The sequence below is a fragment of the Colias eurytheme genome, chromosome 19 (genome assembly GCF_061535395.1).
Source record: "Colias eurytheme isolate Ceu_HAF_F1 chromosome 19, ilColEury1 Martin Lab GWU primary, whole genome shotgun sequence".
Classification (NCBI taxonomy): Eukaryota; Metazoa; Arthropoda; class Insecta; order Lepidoptera; family Pieridae; genus Colias; species Colias eurytheme.
In genome coordinates this window covers 5,071,964-5,090,697 of record NC_142998.1, presented here as the reverse complement: position 1 = coordinate 5,090,697, position 18,734 = coordinate 5,071,964, and the positions used below count along the sequence as shown (strand labels likewise).

The 18,734-nt window shown below is 31.9% G+C and overlaps 1 protein-coding gene across 3 annotated transcripts in view; it reads right to left on the bottom strand.

Moving 5' to 3' along the window:
* Positions 1–10,856: 10,856 nt before the first annotated feature.
* Positions 10,857–18,734, bottom strand: part of LOC149900145 (zwei Ig domain protein zig-8-like) — a 32,069-nt gene continuing 24,191 nt past the window's right edge. For all 3 annotated transcript variants that reach the window (XM_090113076.1, XM_090113075.1, XM_090113077.1), the window contains exons 6-7: positions 14,234–14,391; positions 10,857–12,635 (exon numbers count right to left, since the gene is read on the bottom strand). In XM_090113076.1, coding sequence (XP_089969202.1) covers positions 12,367–12,635; positions 14,234–14,391 — 427 coding nt within the window. In that variant the 3' untranslated portion in view covers positions 10,857–12,366. The remainder of the gene's footprint in view (positions 12,636–14,233; positions 14,392–18,734) is intronic.

Genomic DNA, 18,734 nt, shown 5'->3' with positions numbered 1-18,734 from the left:
TTTTTTATTAAAGCGGTTATATAGAGAGGATACAGAAGTAAGCGTACTGAATTCAATTTCGCCAACGTTCAATATTTTCTACATAATAGATATCCAGCAGTCGTAAAATATGGTTTACACGTATGTAAATATTTTTGGTATACAACTTTCAGCAAGTAAACTGTAAATAACTGGCGCAACCGGACGTTTAGTCCAATTTATGACGGGTTGAGGGAAATAAAAAGGGGATTGCATGACAGAGTAGGAAGTATGGGTTTTGGTTTGGCAAGCCCGCAGACATAATAGCTATACCAGTTTACCAGATCCCTAATGAAATATTGCCATTGCATATCGCAATTTGCACTCCATTTTGATTTGGCTAATTCGACCCACACTGCTCCGTGAATGACAGGCGAGATTATCAGGAATCGTGCGTTTAATGTTGGTTAATTATGGCAGGTAGATTAGGGGCACGTTCATGGAACGAACGTGTTTTAAAACACGTGGATCGCACTTGTTACATCAATATTTATTCCATTGTATTCATTGCTATCACTAAGATTACAAAAAAATAGTTGTATTTTATCTTGTAGAAATCGTTTAGGTATCTGTCAAGTGTTACATAAAATATCCTATCCTAATCCTCGTTTTTAAATCGGTGTTGAGTGGTTATTATATTTATACCTTGGCATATACCTACACTTCGACGCCCCCCGCGAATAATCCGGTAATCGTAAAAGTGTAAATGTTCAGGAAAAATAAAAAACCATTTTTCCTTAATAACTCCATTAAACAACAAGTATCAGAGACTTTTAATATCGCATATGGAAGCTAATTTTTTCAGCTATCTGGTTATTTTAACAAAATTTAAGTAGTCCCAAGGGCTTCGTTATAATTTAGCTGGATTCATTTTACTATACTAGTGTAGGTCAAGCTCTGGTCAGTAATGTCACTTACGATATTGTTCGTGTAAATTTATATTTTCGACGGCAACCGTAAAATCTTGTTGCGCTAATATTCGTGTTATTTGTTTTGTATACTGAACATTTGTAATAATCTATTATTTGGTTATTCGATTGTTTAACAGTAACTTACATTTTATTGTTATAACTATTACTGTTTATTCGAATAGTTTACTTAAGTATTATTTGATGATTATTATAGTATGTTTTATGAAATACAGGACATTTTATTAAATGAAACAACTTTGGATTGTTTCACAAAACACGATAGTTATTATTATCATAGAAAATAGACACTGCACTGAAAACACGACTATTACACATGATTACACAATCATGAAAATTATACTATGGTCCTATTACAGTTCATCAGAACCTCACAGAAGGCGAATCCGCCGTGACCAGTCAGTACTTGTGTGGTGTGGTGTGTGATGTCTTTTTCGCGACTACCTTGTATACAGCAGCAGCGCTTGGGAAAAAGGGCTTCGTGACTCCGGCCGTTCCTCCTACATCGTATCTCCTATCCCATTCGCTGATCGTATCCTGTCTCAAAATAAGCTTGACGAATGAAACAGGACACAGATCGTAATCCGGTTTCCGGAAAGGGCGGCTCCGACTCGACGGCCGCAATCTTGCTGCCGTTCCTATAGACCCTGAAGACGTGGCTGTTAACCACGTCGGCATAGGCATCTATCAAGCCAAACCCCAGCTCTACCTGCTCTGCCGTATGTGGGTCCGTATCGCGGGTGCCATTCGTTTCATCTCCCTGTCCCTCAACACCGCCGGGTGCAACACACCCCTCTTGATCTCATAAAGCCTCGAAGCTTCAAGTATCCTGAGGTCAAGAGGGAGAATCCCAACCAACAGCATCGCAGAGTTCAGAGACAGTCCGATATGCTCTGCAGATCTTCTGGGCAAAACCCCGTTGAACGGTGTTAAGCCTCTTTTGGACCCCCATCTTTTCCGCTTTGGGTGCCCACGCTGCTGATGCATACAATATAGTCGGTTATATAACTGCGATATATATAGTCTTAACTACTTGGGGGTTAAGCCCCCAACTTACTTTAGCTGCTCTTGCTAATAGCTTATAACGGGCGATTGCCTTTTTGCAAACGCTCCCGACATGGGCGTTGAATGTTAGGCCGCCATCAATATAGTAAGGCCCAGTATCTTAATACTTTCGAAATATTGGATGTCCACACTCCCCATTACAAGTCGTGGCCTGTCAAATTTTAATTTTCGTGTCGAGAGCAGGGCACATGTCTTGTGTGGCGCGAATTTTAGTTTATTTCTGACACCCCTATGTGCAGTTTGCCTTCGTCTCTACTTCTAAAGCAGTATCTCCATCAAACACTAGCACAATGTAGTCGGCAAAAGCCTGACAAAACACATCCATCTCCTCTAACATCCACAGCAGAGGATCCAGCAAGAGGTCCCACAGGAGCGGCCCACCTATGGAACCCTGCACGCACGCCTTGTTGGTCTCTCTACTCACTTCCACACCCGCACACCTAACTTTCACACCTCTTCCACTCAGGTATCTGCTGATCACCCGCCTAACGTTCCCCGGACACCCAACTTCGGCCAACCGCACCTTTATGGCTGGCCACCAGGCGCTGTCGAAGGCTCCCTCTATGTCTAGAGATATCACAACAGAAATCTTCTTCTCCTCCCTCTTATTTCTGATGTGGCTCACTAGTCTATAGAGGGCGTCGTCGGTGCTCCTCTGTGGCATGAAGCCATACTGATGGGGGCTTATTTTGGCCAGCAGGTAGAACCTGAGTCGGACGACCAGCATCTAATGAAGATGAAGATGAAGGTTTCGATGTGGTCTATTCTGATGCCTGCCTCGTTTATCTATCATCTCTTTTAATTTTTTCTAAGGCTGTGTAAATCATTTGCTCAGTAATAGAAAGAGTGTTTAAAAAAATACCTTGCATACTTGCACTCCATAATGAAAGTAGCGGGAAATCGATTTCTTAATAAAACCCCGAATAAGTCTGTACTAGCACTTAATTAAATAATGTAGAAAACTTTTTACCTGAATAATATCGTAACAACGTTTACTGTCAAATCATATTGATATTATTTTTCGTAAAGATCTAAAACCATATTATTCGTTTCAAATACATTTTAATGTTATTTTATGGAATAAACGCGTAGTTTTTTATATCTTCGTACATAAAGATAGAAAAATTCTGAAAAAAATTTACATGGTGTATTTTAACTTCTAGATGCCGAAAAACGCATAACATGAAGAACCCCGTAATAGGTCATTACCGGATTATTCGCGGGGGACGTCGACTTCTTCTAATACTTATAATTTATAGCTGAAGAGTTGATTTGTTTGAATGTACTATGAACGATGAAGACATAACATTAATATATACGTATATACAGAAGAATTGTTTTACGTCTTAATTTAAAGCATCATTTTGTTTGTTTTTTTTGTTTTAATTTTAAACAAATTTTAAATTCATTAGAATCTAATATCAAACATTACTGATATCAAAACAAAAATATTTTTACAAAATATTTTGCTGGGCTAGAAACTCCAAAGCTCATTGCAAAATCGTAACATACTAAAGATGGAAAACTTCTTTGAACCTTATATACTACGCATACCGTGTTCTTTGATTAAGTGTCAACCAAGTGATATACTGCTATAGTAAACATATTTTTATGCATATCTTTCCATTAATATTCATATAAGAAACTTCGCCAGAAAGGTAACGCAACAAATGCTATAAATCTAAAGGGTTTTTGCTCAGCAAGATTACGACAGGAAGGCGCTATATCTTACGCGAACTTGCGACAGCGTGAATTTCCTCCTAATATCCTGTTTCGATTAAACTACTAATATTACACTTTTTTATATATTGTATGTTACTGGAATATTGCGAAACGTATGTTATTCATAGTCATCCACAGTGAATGCGTAGGTATATAAAATCTTTCTTCTTTATGAAATATCATCCGATCCCTTACGGTAAAATCAACACGGAAATGTAAGGAATGAAAAATAAACGATACCATTCGTTTGAAATCATTTTTTTTCAAGTAAATATGCATACGGTGAAGAATTTTCCTTTTACTTGAATATTAATAATATGAATGTTTTTTTTTGTAATTGCTAAGAAAAATCAGAAAGGGTGCTTTTCTACCAATAATGTGCAAGGAATGTGTTTGTAAAAACAATCATATCACTCCATTTAGTTTGAAGTTTGAAGTGTTTAGCATTTGAAGCGATCCTATTGGTTATTTACAAACACATTCCTCTCTACACATCCTCGCGCATCATTGGTGTAAAAGCACATTAAGGGAGGTACTTGTTTTCAAAAAGTGAACACGCAATCTGGGTTGTACAACATGATTGTATAAATTTGAAGTTCACTTCGCTTTTGTATTTTTCGTCCATTTTTATTATATCGAACCATCATTGTCTGAAAACAAAGACTTTTCGGATCTTGAATTATGAAATATCTAGTAGATAGCGTTGTGGATGAGGCGGTCACTAAAATTTGTTCCTCAATAAGGGTCGGATGACAAATGAGCGTCCTCGTGACTCGCAGAAAATAACGAATTAGATGTTCTCAGAGCCCGAGAGACTCCGAGTTATATACCTTTTTGTTTTATAAATCTTTGGGGACTTCGGCTGCCACGACTGAAAAATTACATCGTTTCTCCTTCTGTGTTTTTGTAAGTATAGGTACACCTACAAAAAGTATAAGTATTCTAATATGTTAATTAAAAAATAAAATTTGCTTTTCTTTTTTAATCTAATTGACATACGTTTGAAATTTTAATTTCAATCATTTGAAATACCTACATATGCTACTGAATTCAACTTTAAATAAGTTTCATTGAATTCTTTTGCTATACATGCATACGTGAATACCTCTTGATAGTCCTGTTATAATTAGAGTAATATAAAAATATTTAATTACTAGAGTTTTGAAAAGTACATCTTAAAAGCGAACTTAAGTCCTAAAGCTAAATTGTCGTATCTTCGCGCACTCTAAAGGAGTGTTTTAAAAAATATCTTACCCCATTTAACTTTAGTTCTCTTGCCATTATAAATTCTATTCACTAATGAATACTCGCAGTTAAATATAGGTCAAAGTGAATGTGAACATACTAATTAGCCACTTTGGGACTAAAATCTAGACGAGACCCACTCTGAATTTAAGCCTGTTTAAAATTACAGCAGTAAAAACACTTTCGCAAGATATTTTCATTATTTTCACAGACGTTGGTACATATTTACTACAATAGTGGGTCTATAGGGAGTGCTTAAAACTAGATTATATGAAAATAAGGATTAAGATTACAGAATAATATTCTAAGGAATATGTAGGTATGTCGTTAGCAATAGATGGAGCATGTTTCACGATTAGCGAAATCATGTATAAATTGAAGAGAGTTATTAACAGAGTATTCAACAGAACACTAAATATGTTGTAAATAATTTTAATTTACCTACATCGTGAATGAAATCTTAGGTAGGTTACTTAGTTTTTAGCTCTGAAGTTTTGTTCTCCCATTTATCTTTCAGAAGGTATAAACCAGGCATATTTCGCATCATCTTTTGTATCAAATGAAAGTACATTACATCAACCAAATAAATCGTAGACGAAATAAAAGATGATCACAATGCGACGATAAATTTTGAATTGGTAAGCTTATTGTTAGAATAACTTTTCGAATAGATAATAATATTTTTAACAGTCATTTTCACATTTCAATTATCATGACAAAGGAGAGTGTATCCTCTATTGTTTGAGTATGTCCCTTTTGCGAAGGTATAAATTGAGAGGCTCCTGTTCAAACTCACATTTGATATTTCAAATATATTTTTTAGAAACTTATGCATGAAGTCTGCTAGCAGGTAGGTAATAAGTGAATATTATTTCATAAAATATGTAATTTCATTTATTTGAATGACAAACCGCAATATCATCTCAAACATTATTTAACAAAAGAATGGATTTAATTTTATTAAAACGACTCGTATTTATTCAATAGCAGAGGTCACGCGGACGCGTAAGTGTTTACACAAAGTTGTTTGTGAATTCAACCAAAAAGATTTTTCCAATTTAGCGAAAAAGGCTCTGATGTTGGAGAGGTCACAAAGCGAATAGTAAAAATATATTCCCAAAACGTGACCGTAACTTTCGTCACCCAAGGGACCCTGCCCGTACATGACAAATATAAACGAAAATACCATTCCGAACTAGAAAAATGTACAAACCACGAATTTGTGCCAAAAGAACTGAAAAATGTCACATTTATACAGCGATTCTCTTTTACTGCACAGTTTGAAATTCATCGCTTGTATCCTGCTCGTGTTTGGTGTAATAGGATTATTAGACACATGTAATTTACTGCAATATCGGCTTAAGCCTTTACGTTTTCACGCTAAATATGGTTTAAAATATTTGAAGCGAAATTAATTGCTGTCATATTCAATTACGCATGACGAAAAATAGGTTTGAAATTTAGCACCAGAATAACTTTTAGGAGTTCGTTGTGTTAATTAGTTATATTTCCATTCAAGGCTAAATCTTACTAACATGGATAACATTTACTTTGGTTTGAAATATTGTGAATAAAATATATATTTATAGGTACTTTAGCTTTTTACGATGAACGTTCATTCGAGTAATGTAAAAGATATGTCAACTCCATAGTCAACTCATTAATATTTGTTTTGTTATTTTATCAAATAAAATGTTTGTTATTTAAAAAAAAAATCAATCATTTTCTAATTACAGTTCGACAGATGGAAATCAACAGAAGCCGTTTATTTCGCTATAAACAAAAGGTCACTGGGCGCGAGGCGAGAGCGGGTTATCGGTCATCTGTCAGGAGCACGTCGCTCAATATAGCACTTGCTGACAATATGCCTCTGCCCTCACCACGTTCTATATGGGACACATTATGTCACTGCTTTCTATGAGTTTTGAAATTTAATCCATTCGTTCATTGGAAACTGCAGTTACATCGATTGGCAGCATTATCATCGTGGATTCTCTCAGTGTGTTAATACAGGCGGGTCCTTAGGAGGGCAATCGCGCTATTTTGGATTATTTGCTGGTGAAGAAAAAACTATCTATCTAAAGCATCGATCGGCATTGAAGAAGTGAATATAAATACTAGGATCTTTGTAGACAATGTTGCGTTATTAAGCTATTGCATAGCTTTTATCTCAGACTTTGAGCGCGGCGACCGAATGTAAAAATTCCGTAACGAAGAAACCTAACACCCCCCACTCCAACCGGCACAGCTATGCATTATGCAATAGCTTTACCGCGGCAGTCCTCGAGTGCCACACGTACTTTTTATATTATGATGATAGTGAACATTTCTCGCGTTGTACCTGGGAACACGACAAACTCTATCTGAGAAGCCGAAGGGATAGATCAAAGGGAAATAAATGCTTGAAGAAACTGTTAGGATAAAAACTATTTTTAAGCTATTGCATAGCTTCTATCGCGGGCCTTGAGCGCGGGGACCGAATCCAGAAATTCCGTAACGAAAAAAACCTCACGCTCCACACTCCGACGGGCACGGAGGTGTGGCTTGAAGGCATGCTATGCAATAGCTTTACCGCGACAGTCCACGAGTGCCACACTTCTTTTTTTTTATTGAACCATAATATAGCAATTACAATGCAACTTTGTTTGCTGTCTTATGGAAAGTTAAAATTGGTCTTTGTATAAAATTATGTATTTTCTTTTCACCTTAAAAATGAGTTTAATTTAACTTGAATAAAATGAAAAAAGATAATAGACAATTCAATTAAAAAATCTATTTCAAAACCAAAACTAACTAGACTCTTAAGAGGGTTTACGCGGTCCGTGCGCTGTTTGGCTCAAATATGTGATTTTTCAAACCAGATTGTCCATCAACCACTTATCTTACAAACATATGAATTACTAATAATTTTAGGAAATTTTATTGTCTATGTAGTTAGTTAAGAGTTTTTTTCAATTAATACAGTATTTCTGAATACCATCAAGATAACTGAGCCGATGATTACTTGATTTCACTTTTAGTGTCAATTTCGAAGCTAAAAATATCTGAAATTGCTGACAGATCTAACACACAATTATTTTTAACTAACTGCAAAAATCCTTATTAAAATAGTTAGTTAAAAGATTTTTTTATTTTGGACTCCTAACTTACGAAATTAAAATCCGAACAATGTGAATTTTTTTAGAAATTATAGTCGACAAAATGATTATTTTCACCAAGATATTTGACTTTATTGAATATAATTTATACATATTGCAATAAAAGAATGTCTTACTTATAAGATAAAATTTAAAAAATCAACTAAGGTACCTCTATTATTTTTCTACAAATTTTTTTAAAGTACTATAAAACACTGCGCGCGACCCGATTAAAATCAGTCGGCAGCGAGCCTTTCCAGAGAGAGGACATGTTGCTCGGCGCTCTCCTGCGGACCTATGCTGTTCATAGTAAAAGGATAGCGCAAGCCGCGATCTATCGTAATAGATCGCGGAGTTTTTGACTTGCGTTAAATAGAATATGCGCTCTTAACGAACAAAGTCATCGATTCGAATTAAACAATCTATTGTATTATTCATTCATCTGCAAATAGCATTCAAACAATTTATATGAACTTCTATAGTCTCCCACAAAATATTTATATCGTTCAAAACATTTTCCTTTACTGTTCCAATTCGGATGTTTTGTTGTTTATTCTTTAGAGAGAATATTAGCACTCAGTTTGCTCAATTTATTCAGAGAGAAAAAATACATTTCATTTTTTTCACAAGTAAAACGTTTTTTTGTTAGTTTTATCCATCGATATAAAGTTTCAAAGTAAAAAAAAAATTGAAAGGTAGTAAAATTACACACAAACATAAAAATTGAGCTTTTATTTTTGGAAAATTTCTATCTCGTACAACATTGTTTTTGCATGTTTGATGATCAACATGGATTTTTTTAACCTTTTTTTGTTTCCTAAATTGAGGCTATGTACACAGTATGTATGTATTCGCTGCATAATAAAACGGCAAGGTGCAAAAGGTATCTACACTTTAATTTAAATTGCTAATTTTTATCGTATTTTTTGGTAATCTTAATGATTTTATGCTATTTTAGAATTAGGTATAAGAGATTTCGTTATATTCCTTTGTTGTTTCTATAAAAATTGTTATTGTAACTTCTTCGAAAATAATATCACTAAGATTACTTGTATTGTAAAACACTTAAAGATGTTTCTAGAAAACTTCGTACAAACAGGGTTGTCTTTGAAAGAACGAGTATTTACATTGTAAATGTCTACCCAACAAAATGTCGCTTACGAAATAGAGAGTGGAAACAACTGTTTTCGGATCTTAAAAGTAAGAACAAAAAATAATAATGTAACGCGGAGAAAAGAGTTTCTCTAGCGTTATAAGTTAGGTATAAGTATAAAATGTATCTTTATCTCTTAATATACTTTTCTTTTAATTTATTTTGGCTGTTGTAATTTGTAGCGGAAAATAATTTTACTTAGGGAATATTTTACTTAGGTTTACCTAATCGTTCTCAGGTAAATTTACAAAATAAAATATTTCAAATATATTTGACTAAGTGATATCACCATAGGCATACCTTCTCAAATTCGTCGCCAGCGGATAAAAGGGATTTGGGAAAGGGCGCAGCTATTGAACCTTCGAAACAGGAAAACCCACTGCAAAAGCATTTACTAAGGGCCGTAAACATATAACCCGATGAATCGAACATCCACATTATCAAAAATGTTGTATACATTATCCAAACAGACTCTAGGACATTAATACAATAGCATAATTAGTATATAACGTATATTCCCTTCGTTATATAAGGTATATAATTTTATAACATCTCTTTAGATTCAGAAAATTAAGAGAAACCTGTGCTGTTGTTTGACGATTGTCTAATGAAACTTTTACATTTGCGCACTCATTGGCCTTTTCTTCTAGAACACGTCCTATTAAATCATCGCTACAAGTCTATTGTTTAAATTATATGAAGATAGAACTGCAAGTATGAGATTTATTATAAAGTATTTTACGTTAAATATGACATAGAATTTCTTTTATATAAATATTTTCCTTTAACATATAGACATGAGGAACGGGCAGAAAATACCAACTTTCCCTTCCGTTCATTTATACGCTCCGTTTCGAACCTTTATTTCCTTCCCTCAATTCTGTCTTCATTTTTCTTCTAATTCGGAGCTACATTACTTAATATGATTTCTTTTGTATCCTAACTTTTGTGATTAATTCTCACGCTTGAAGTGACTAATAGGATTTTATTTAAATAAAATATTCACTGTTAGGATAAATTTCAAAACTAATAACAAAGCTTTCTTTCTTGTCTGTTTTATCAAAAATTGTAGAGGATTGTTTTAATATGGATTTTTTGCACAAATATAAATTTAAGGTGTGTTTTCTGATTTATGAATTCGCATACATTCATGTAGCTATATTAAAAATGTAGGTACATACCTGGAGTTTAATCCGTTTTAGAGGAAGCTCATCCACGTTTGATCTAATTAATTATTTCAAACCATAACTCATAAAACCACTTTACCACTTTTAGCTCAATGGAATTAAGCGGTCAGTTTTAATCCTATTGACTTTGAATATTAATAGTAAAATCTATAGATACAAAATTTTTCCTAATTTATATTGTTAATATAAAATATGAAGTATTTGATTATTTAATTATTTTTAAAATAATACCTATTATATTATTAATCTACATACCTTATACTTCGGACGTATTTTTAATACAATTAATTCTTTTTATTTTTCATACCAGATGCATATCATTAGCATACTATACTTATTACTTACCCAAAGGAATGTCATATTATACTTATTCAAAACGTTTCATAAATAAAACACAAAGTTATTTATTAATTGTATATCTATAATTATTTTCTTATAAATTTTAAATAACATAATTAGATCAATGCTACAATTGATAGTTTATTACACAACCCTTTTATTAACTACTTGAATGAATGGCTGCTTGCCATGATAATACAACTTTATGTTGACCATCTCATAGTTTATATTATTTACAATATTTATGTACATGCTTTAGACCTATATTCACAACATATTGTAACTTAAATGTATATCTAATAACCCTATTGTTATAATAAGATAACTTATTCAAAATATAAACATTAGTTTCGAATAACCTTACTCATAATAACTATTTCAATTTTTACAGAATTTCAGAAAGCCAACGTTTGAATAGACATACATTATTTTATTCAAGAATAAATTAGCAAAACGCAATTTAATTGCACAACTATACTATTAAAGCATTAAAAATAATTAAACATTTTTATTCCAGAAGAATCATGTAGAAGAAAAACTGAATAAAAATAGTTGTTTTGTAGATAACAATATTCTATGACTCTATATTCAATTCCTGGGAGATATTTTTTTGATAGCTGGTATTGTCATTATTATATCGTATTATAGAATATACTCAAAATACAAAAATAATGAAAACTAATTCTTCGGGGAAAATTTTATATTGAACAATGATCTACTTAATGTCTATGAACATATTTATAATAAACAGATACTAATTGTTATTAAGCTGAACATAATATGATCACAACAATAATTTTAATAAAAATATACACAGACATATATTATTATGATAAAAGTGAAATAAAAGAGTAAAATAATGCCGGACTGCTTCAGCTATCTATGGACAATTTTATTATTACCTAAAGGTAATAATAAAAAGTCAGGCATTTCGAAATCATACATTTAACGTATGACTATACATGTAAAACCGTACACGTGTTATCGTGTATAAGTAAAATTATTTACTTAGAAACTAATCCAATATAACATATTTTGATGAGCCTGAGTAAAGAAAACACGTGGTAAAGTAGGCGGCAAACGGCTTAGTTTGTTAAACACATAAAGTGCCTCCTATGTTAAATCTGGGATTATCTTTATGCTATGAAATCGAATCGTTTTTATTTCACTATAGGATTAATACGGGGAAGTTAGCTGGAAAAACAAAAGGAAATCAGGAACGGGTAATCGTCTAAAGACTTAAACCAGCCCGAAGTAAGCGTTCCCCTAATCGCTTTAGAGACATTTATGACTGAATCAATTCTTCTCTAAGCTCCCTTTTGTGTTTAATGTTTAAATTATATGTGAATTGAGCTAAACTTTTCGTCATTTTAATTCAGACACATCATATGTATCCATAGAAAATAAATCTACAAGTAAAATTGACATAGATACATTTTTTGACCTAAGTCAGTAAGTAGTCGTTGTATTCAGAATACTATAATATATATTAAACAGAGTCATGGATGTAATAAAATGTTTTAAAATAGTTTCACAATAAATGTTTTATTACCAAATATTTACTGTACAGGTCATCTCATGAGCTTAAAGATGTTATCAAAAGTATTTTCAATAAGTAGAAAAATAGTTTTACTAAAGAGACTGTTTACAATGGTTACTTTGGAAAAGTAGCCAAATAAAAGGATTAAAGTATGGTAATTTAAAACGTGGAGTTGAAAAGTGGATACAGATGTGAGGATCATGAAGAGTACTGGATTTATATGAGATGATAAAGTGCTGGAACTCTGCATAGCGGCTGGCCTCTCTCCGCTGAGAACGTGAACGATGACTGAAGCCGATTCTGTTGAGGAATAATTATCTTCTAAATATTTATTACACTTAATTATCTATAAAAGCTGATGTTTTAGAATACGTAAAGTAACTTAAGGCTAGTTTTCCCTCGAGGGGCCATAGTAATTCATATTATTATTGATGAAGCAATATATTCGTACCGATTTTGATAACAATGAAAGTCTCTATCCCATAGAGGTTACAAGCATGCAATAAAATAATTACTTGCAATACGCTTTGTCCCTGGGATTGTATTGTATGCCTAAACTGGGGAAATGAACTGAATATATGTTTGCAGAGATTTACCGTACTGAATAGCTTGTATTAACGGTCACTGAAATTTTGTTATTTGCTTTTCACATAGGTATAGACATTAGACATGTTGTATTTGATTATTGCTTTGTATGTAATTGATGTTTTATTATACATTTTTATTTATTTGATATTTAGAACTGAAACATGAAAGTTAAATATCTCATTATGTAAACGACAGCAATTAAAATTGATTATTATTTATCTATCAGTTGTTTACTGCCATGATAAGAAATTAATAAATTCTCAGAAGAAAACTTTGTACATCTTAATTACGTTTACTCGTAGTAAAGTAAACAGCGGTACTGCGCTGTAGTTTGTTATACTTTTAATGCCATAGGCAAAGTTGTGTTTATCAGAACTCAAGAGAAATATTGTATCTTTTTCTTCCTGTTAGTTCCCTAAGAAATTGTTTTCTTGTTATTGTATTTTGTATTTGTAGAAAAAAATATTATTATTCAGCAAAAGCTTTACATCAAATTTGCTGCATTCCTGAAATATATCTACTAATTATGGTGTCAAATTTTGGCGTGTACCTATTCGGAAAAAAAGCTTTGAATTTTTATAAAACAACCTTATGGGTCCATCTGGAAGGCGCTATATATGTACATAGCAAATAGCTTTTCCTTATTTGTGCTTGACGTTTTCTTAAGAAGATTAATTATTGATTATTTCAAAATACAATTACAGTACAGCTTTGTACCAAAACTATTGTTGATTTCATTCAATATGATGGACTATGACTGTTTTATTTATTCTGTGGTTTCACTCACAATAAATTTTAATTCAGAACATTGCTTTGTTTCATTGTGACGCATTCAAAACCATTTGTTTCGTACAATGTTTTATATAAAGCTATGAATATTACTAAGCAAAAAGTATGAAAAAATTTAAAACGCTGCGTATACAATCCAGTTACTTTAAATATGAAAGTAACGTGATGCAGTTTGTTTAAGCATTTATGTAAATGTCCAGATGTTATGACACTAACATTAAGGTTAATTTATTTTGAAATGAATATAAATAAATTGAACTGAGACACATGTAACATTTATCTTCTAATCTATTATATAAAATTCTCGTGTCGCGGTGTGTCGCGATGTTTGTAGTTAAACTCCTCCGAAGCTCTACCTTACTCTTATCATTTAGGGGTATGAAAAATAGATGTTGGCCGATTCTTAGATCTACACAAACTTTCATGAGAATCGGTCAAGCCGTTTCGGATTGGTATGGTAACTAACATTTTTCATTTTCAACAACGACACGAGAATTTTATATACATAGAGAATATATTACCTGAGCTACTAGGCGCACATGTGTAGTTCCCAGAGTCGTGGGGCGCTGCGCGTGCGATAAGCAGCCGACTGGTGCGCGTGCGCTGCTCCGTCTCCACGCTGATCCCGCCGCGCTGCGCATAGTTGACCACTTGCTCTCCTCGGTACCAGTAGATAAAACTGTGTACAGAAAATTATATGTAATTTTGGTTGAAGAGAGGTAAATAATTCGTTCAATGAATTAAAGAATTAAGCAGAACGAAGTAATTTGTTTTCAGCTTATTTATGTAATTTATTCCAAATTAGAAATTCGTATTTAATTTTTATTTACGTTTTTTGAAAAAAATATTTTCCTAATAATTATTGTAGGTTTATTTACTTTGCGGTTATCGAATGTTTATGTTTTCATACCTATTAGTTAAAATATATATGTTAAACCTGGATAATAAATAGGACAATATTTTTTACTATACTACTTCAGTATTTGAATATCGTGAAAATTTGAAGTAGGTATCGAAGAGACTACATTGCGAAATGTAGTTTTAATTCCATTCGTCAGAAATGAAAATAACTGTTAATGTAATGTATTATTCTAGTACTCTATTATTAAACGTTTACCGAAGTTCATTTCTAACTGAGCAAGTAGATACATTTTGATAAAATATTTTCACTTGAATTGTACACGAAGCGTACACCTACATTAAGCGCTGATTTGAGAATTTCTGTTTAAATTACGGTATCCATCGCTCCTTACTACTTGGTACTTTCAATACCTAATATTTATACATATTCAAATGAATATACACAAATATGTATTCTAAGGTAATATTTTTTATAGATTAGAAAGATAGGTACAATGAAATGAATGCGCTAATCTTTTATATACAGAAGATCACCATCAAACGAAGTTTCAGCTATAATATAATTAGTGTTTCAAATTTAATATTTTCAGTATAGTCTCAATTCAAATTATAAATAGTATCTCAATAAGTTTTCGCTAATTATATTATAAATCTTTTTATAATAGGCTTCACGTTCGACGGTAAATCTTAAATATCAATTAAGATCATAATTATTAATTAATTAACGAATCCGTAAAGGTAGACTAATTAATTTTATCGATTTTTGATAGAATTATTACATGGACAAAATTTGTCAACGAATGTTTAGAATTAGAAGTTTAAAATTAACGTATTTGTAAAATATATTACATTATAGTAGGTACCTAGCTCATATAAACCAACTATCAAGTTTTTTCTATATCGAAAAACATGCGTATTTCTCTTTTTAATTTAAAAATACCCAACAGTGAGAGCAGTGAAATATAACCTAATATTTTGAAACTATACAAAACATTTAAAATACATTTAACATGGCAAATGCGTTTTATTAGTCAGTTGAATGTAAAATAGGATATCAGAGTGATACAAACAAACAGCTACAAATTAACAGTGTACAAATAAACTAGCCGTCTGTATGACCTCCCTAGTTAACGTGTATTGTTTAAAATGTTCCGCGAATTCCTATTTGTTAAAGGCTCTATCAAATTGCATGCTATTTTAGCAATGTAGTACTAATGTAATGGAGTATTGTTTTATTTTGTAAGAGACCGAGACAACAAATACAAGGAAGGTACGATAATAATTATAATAATATACATGTAAATTTAAGCACTTGAACAATAAATTAATTCACATTGTATTTAAATTTTAAAGTGTATGAATGCAAAGAAAATTTAAGCATAGTTTTACTGTATATTTAATGAGTCATTTCGTGAAAATATTTACTATTAAAAGGATTAAAACTGATACATTTTTATGCTTTTTGGTAATCCTACATTGATTATCCAACTTTTGGCATATTGCTCCACATGCATTCTATTGGGCAATATTAAAGCAAAAGGTTGAAAAAAAAAGAAAGCCTATAAGTGAGCTTACGAACTGAATAATATATTTCTTATACATATAATTAATCAAACCAAATTGAATCAGGCTCTAAAAATAAAGAGGGTACTTCAATTCCCCGATTATAAACCCGAGTAACAATTCTGAATGCGTTATTATAGTAACTTGGCGAACAAATACGTCTTATATACTCGCCTACATTTTAATGAATCGTAAATATCTGCATCAATGGCCTTGTTAGCATTTAAGCGAGCTTATTCAGTATGTGTATTGCTCCGCAGTACGGGTTGCTTTTGCTTCAAGGGTATAAAACTAGACTATTAATGTCCCACTGCTAGCCTCCCGCTCCAAAACGAGCATGACTATAAACTACAATGCTCCCTCGAGCTTTGAAAGATTATTACTTTGAATTTAAGGTTAAATTTTGCTAAGTACCTACTAAATGTTGTATTTTAATCACGATTTATGACTGGGCAACTCTCATTTATCGATATATGGTCAAAATAATTAGCTACCGATTGACCCAGATACGCTCGCTACTCGTGTAATATGATTTTAATAATATGTATTAATGATGTATAAATGTATTTATTTTTAAGTATATTATCGAAATATAATATTTCAAGCCGTATTTAAAAATCGAAGCTTGAATTTTTATTTAATTCCTAAACCTTCATTTTTATATAAAGTTTCTAAAACTTTTATGTATTGGGCTGGTAGGAGCACTGTAATGAAAGGATAATAACAATTTTCTAAATTCAATTTTTAATAAAAAGTGCTAACGTTTTATAGAGGCAATTTATGAACTTTTTTGACATTACTTTTTGTGAACATTCTAATTTGGCCTTTATTTAAGTTAGATTTATTACATCATAACATAAAACAATCGTTTGAAAATTCAATCTTACTTTATCATTTTTATTAATACTCCAGAGGCTATAAATTCATTCTGTCACTAAAATAAAGGCAGAACTACTTTATATTTCATTGGATAAATCTGGAATTAGATCGGGATTCTTATTGCAGTTTTTCTCTTCCATTTTAGCCAATAAAAGAACAAACACTATATTAAAAAATTTAATACTTTATATTCGATACATATCTTCAATAAGCGTAAATCATGTGGCCAAAAACGCAGTAGATATATGAGTAAAGTGGCCTGAATAAAAAACCCTCTTTCCGCGCGGAGCGTATCATTCTATCAATATTCAAATTGAAGACCCCTCGCCGAGATCTCAGACACATGGTACCATTAAATGGCGATAGGTAAAGAATACTTCACTTAGGCTCCTCCGACCCTTTTATCAGAAAATAAGCTTATCGTGTTTATGGCTGCGCGACCTGAATACTTTGTGCCGAAATTTTATAATGCTGTTACAACTTCATTGAGATATTAAATCTACTTAAACTCATAAGGAAAATATTATTTTGCAGTTGTACCTCCTTTTAAAATTAATGGTCTTGATATTATTACCGGTTTACCTAATACGATATGGTACCTCATGGATATCTCACCCAAAGAAATACAATCTTGTCTGTATATAGAGCAAGGAATTAAATGTATGTATTTAATGATTGTGGTTTATATAAAAAAAAACATAAATACCTATAATTAGTCTGGCAAGGACAAGTAGGTAATTATGATCCAACTTGTACAGATCAAATTTATAATAACATTTCTTGATCATAGAGCAATGTTTTTAAAAGAAACTTGTAATTATTTGATACAACAAAAGCTTTCAGACGAAACTAGAGATCAATACTCCAATTTCATCTCTGAAGCTAAAATTGGTTCAACCGTTTTTAAGATAAGATCAAATAGTCTTGATTAGACAAATTTTAACAGTTTTTAAATTAATAGATGAGAACAAATGGAGAGAATTAATCATTAGTTTCTTCTTATATGTAATTCACGAAAATATTCGTATTATGTCATGTTAAATTATTACGATTTCACTTGAAACTGTAACTGAAAAGAAAACCAAAGAATAGCATAAAAGAACGGCTGATATTGAGAGGGTGAGTACAATTCGTTTAATGTCCCGCGTAGCTACAAGCGAAAGTCATCGCTTTACAGGAAAACTTAATGTTATTGCAGAGGTCTGCTAGTACAGGTATAACCTTTTAAGTTGATGAGTTAATTCACCTCTACGCTGAAATATAATCTCGATCCACTGAGAGTTAAACTACGTTTTAAATTATTGTAGAGTGTGTAGCATGTGGCACAGCTGGTCTTCTAAATTTGGCAAATATATTTTATAATTTAGTGTTATAAGGTTTTGGACTAAATGTAATTTGGAACAAAAAGAAATGAATTATCAAATAACTAATGTATTTTTAAACAGTTACATAGAAAATATACATTTTCTTTCTATTTAATCATTAATAAATAACACCTTTTGTGCTGTTACGGCGAAGTTTGACGAGGGTAAATTATTAATAAATAAGCAGCTTGTCCTAATGTTCCAACAGTCTTGATAATGATTTTTTTTTAATGAGTTCACCTTTACCATATAATATTTAATTTGTTATAATATGTTTCACAGGTAACCAAGAATTGGTCAAATCCCCAAGTGATTATTATATTTATGTTTATTATATTCGAACACGATTTTACCA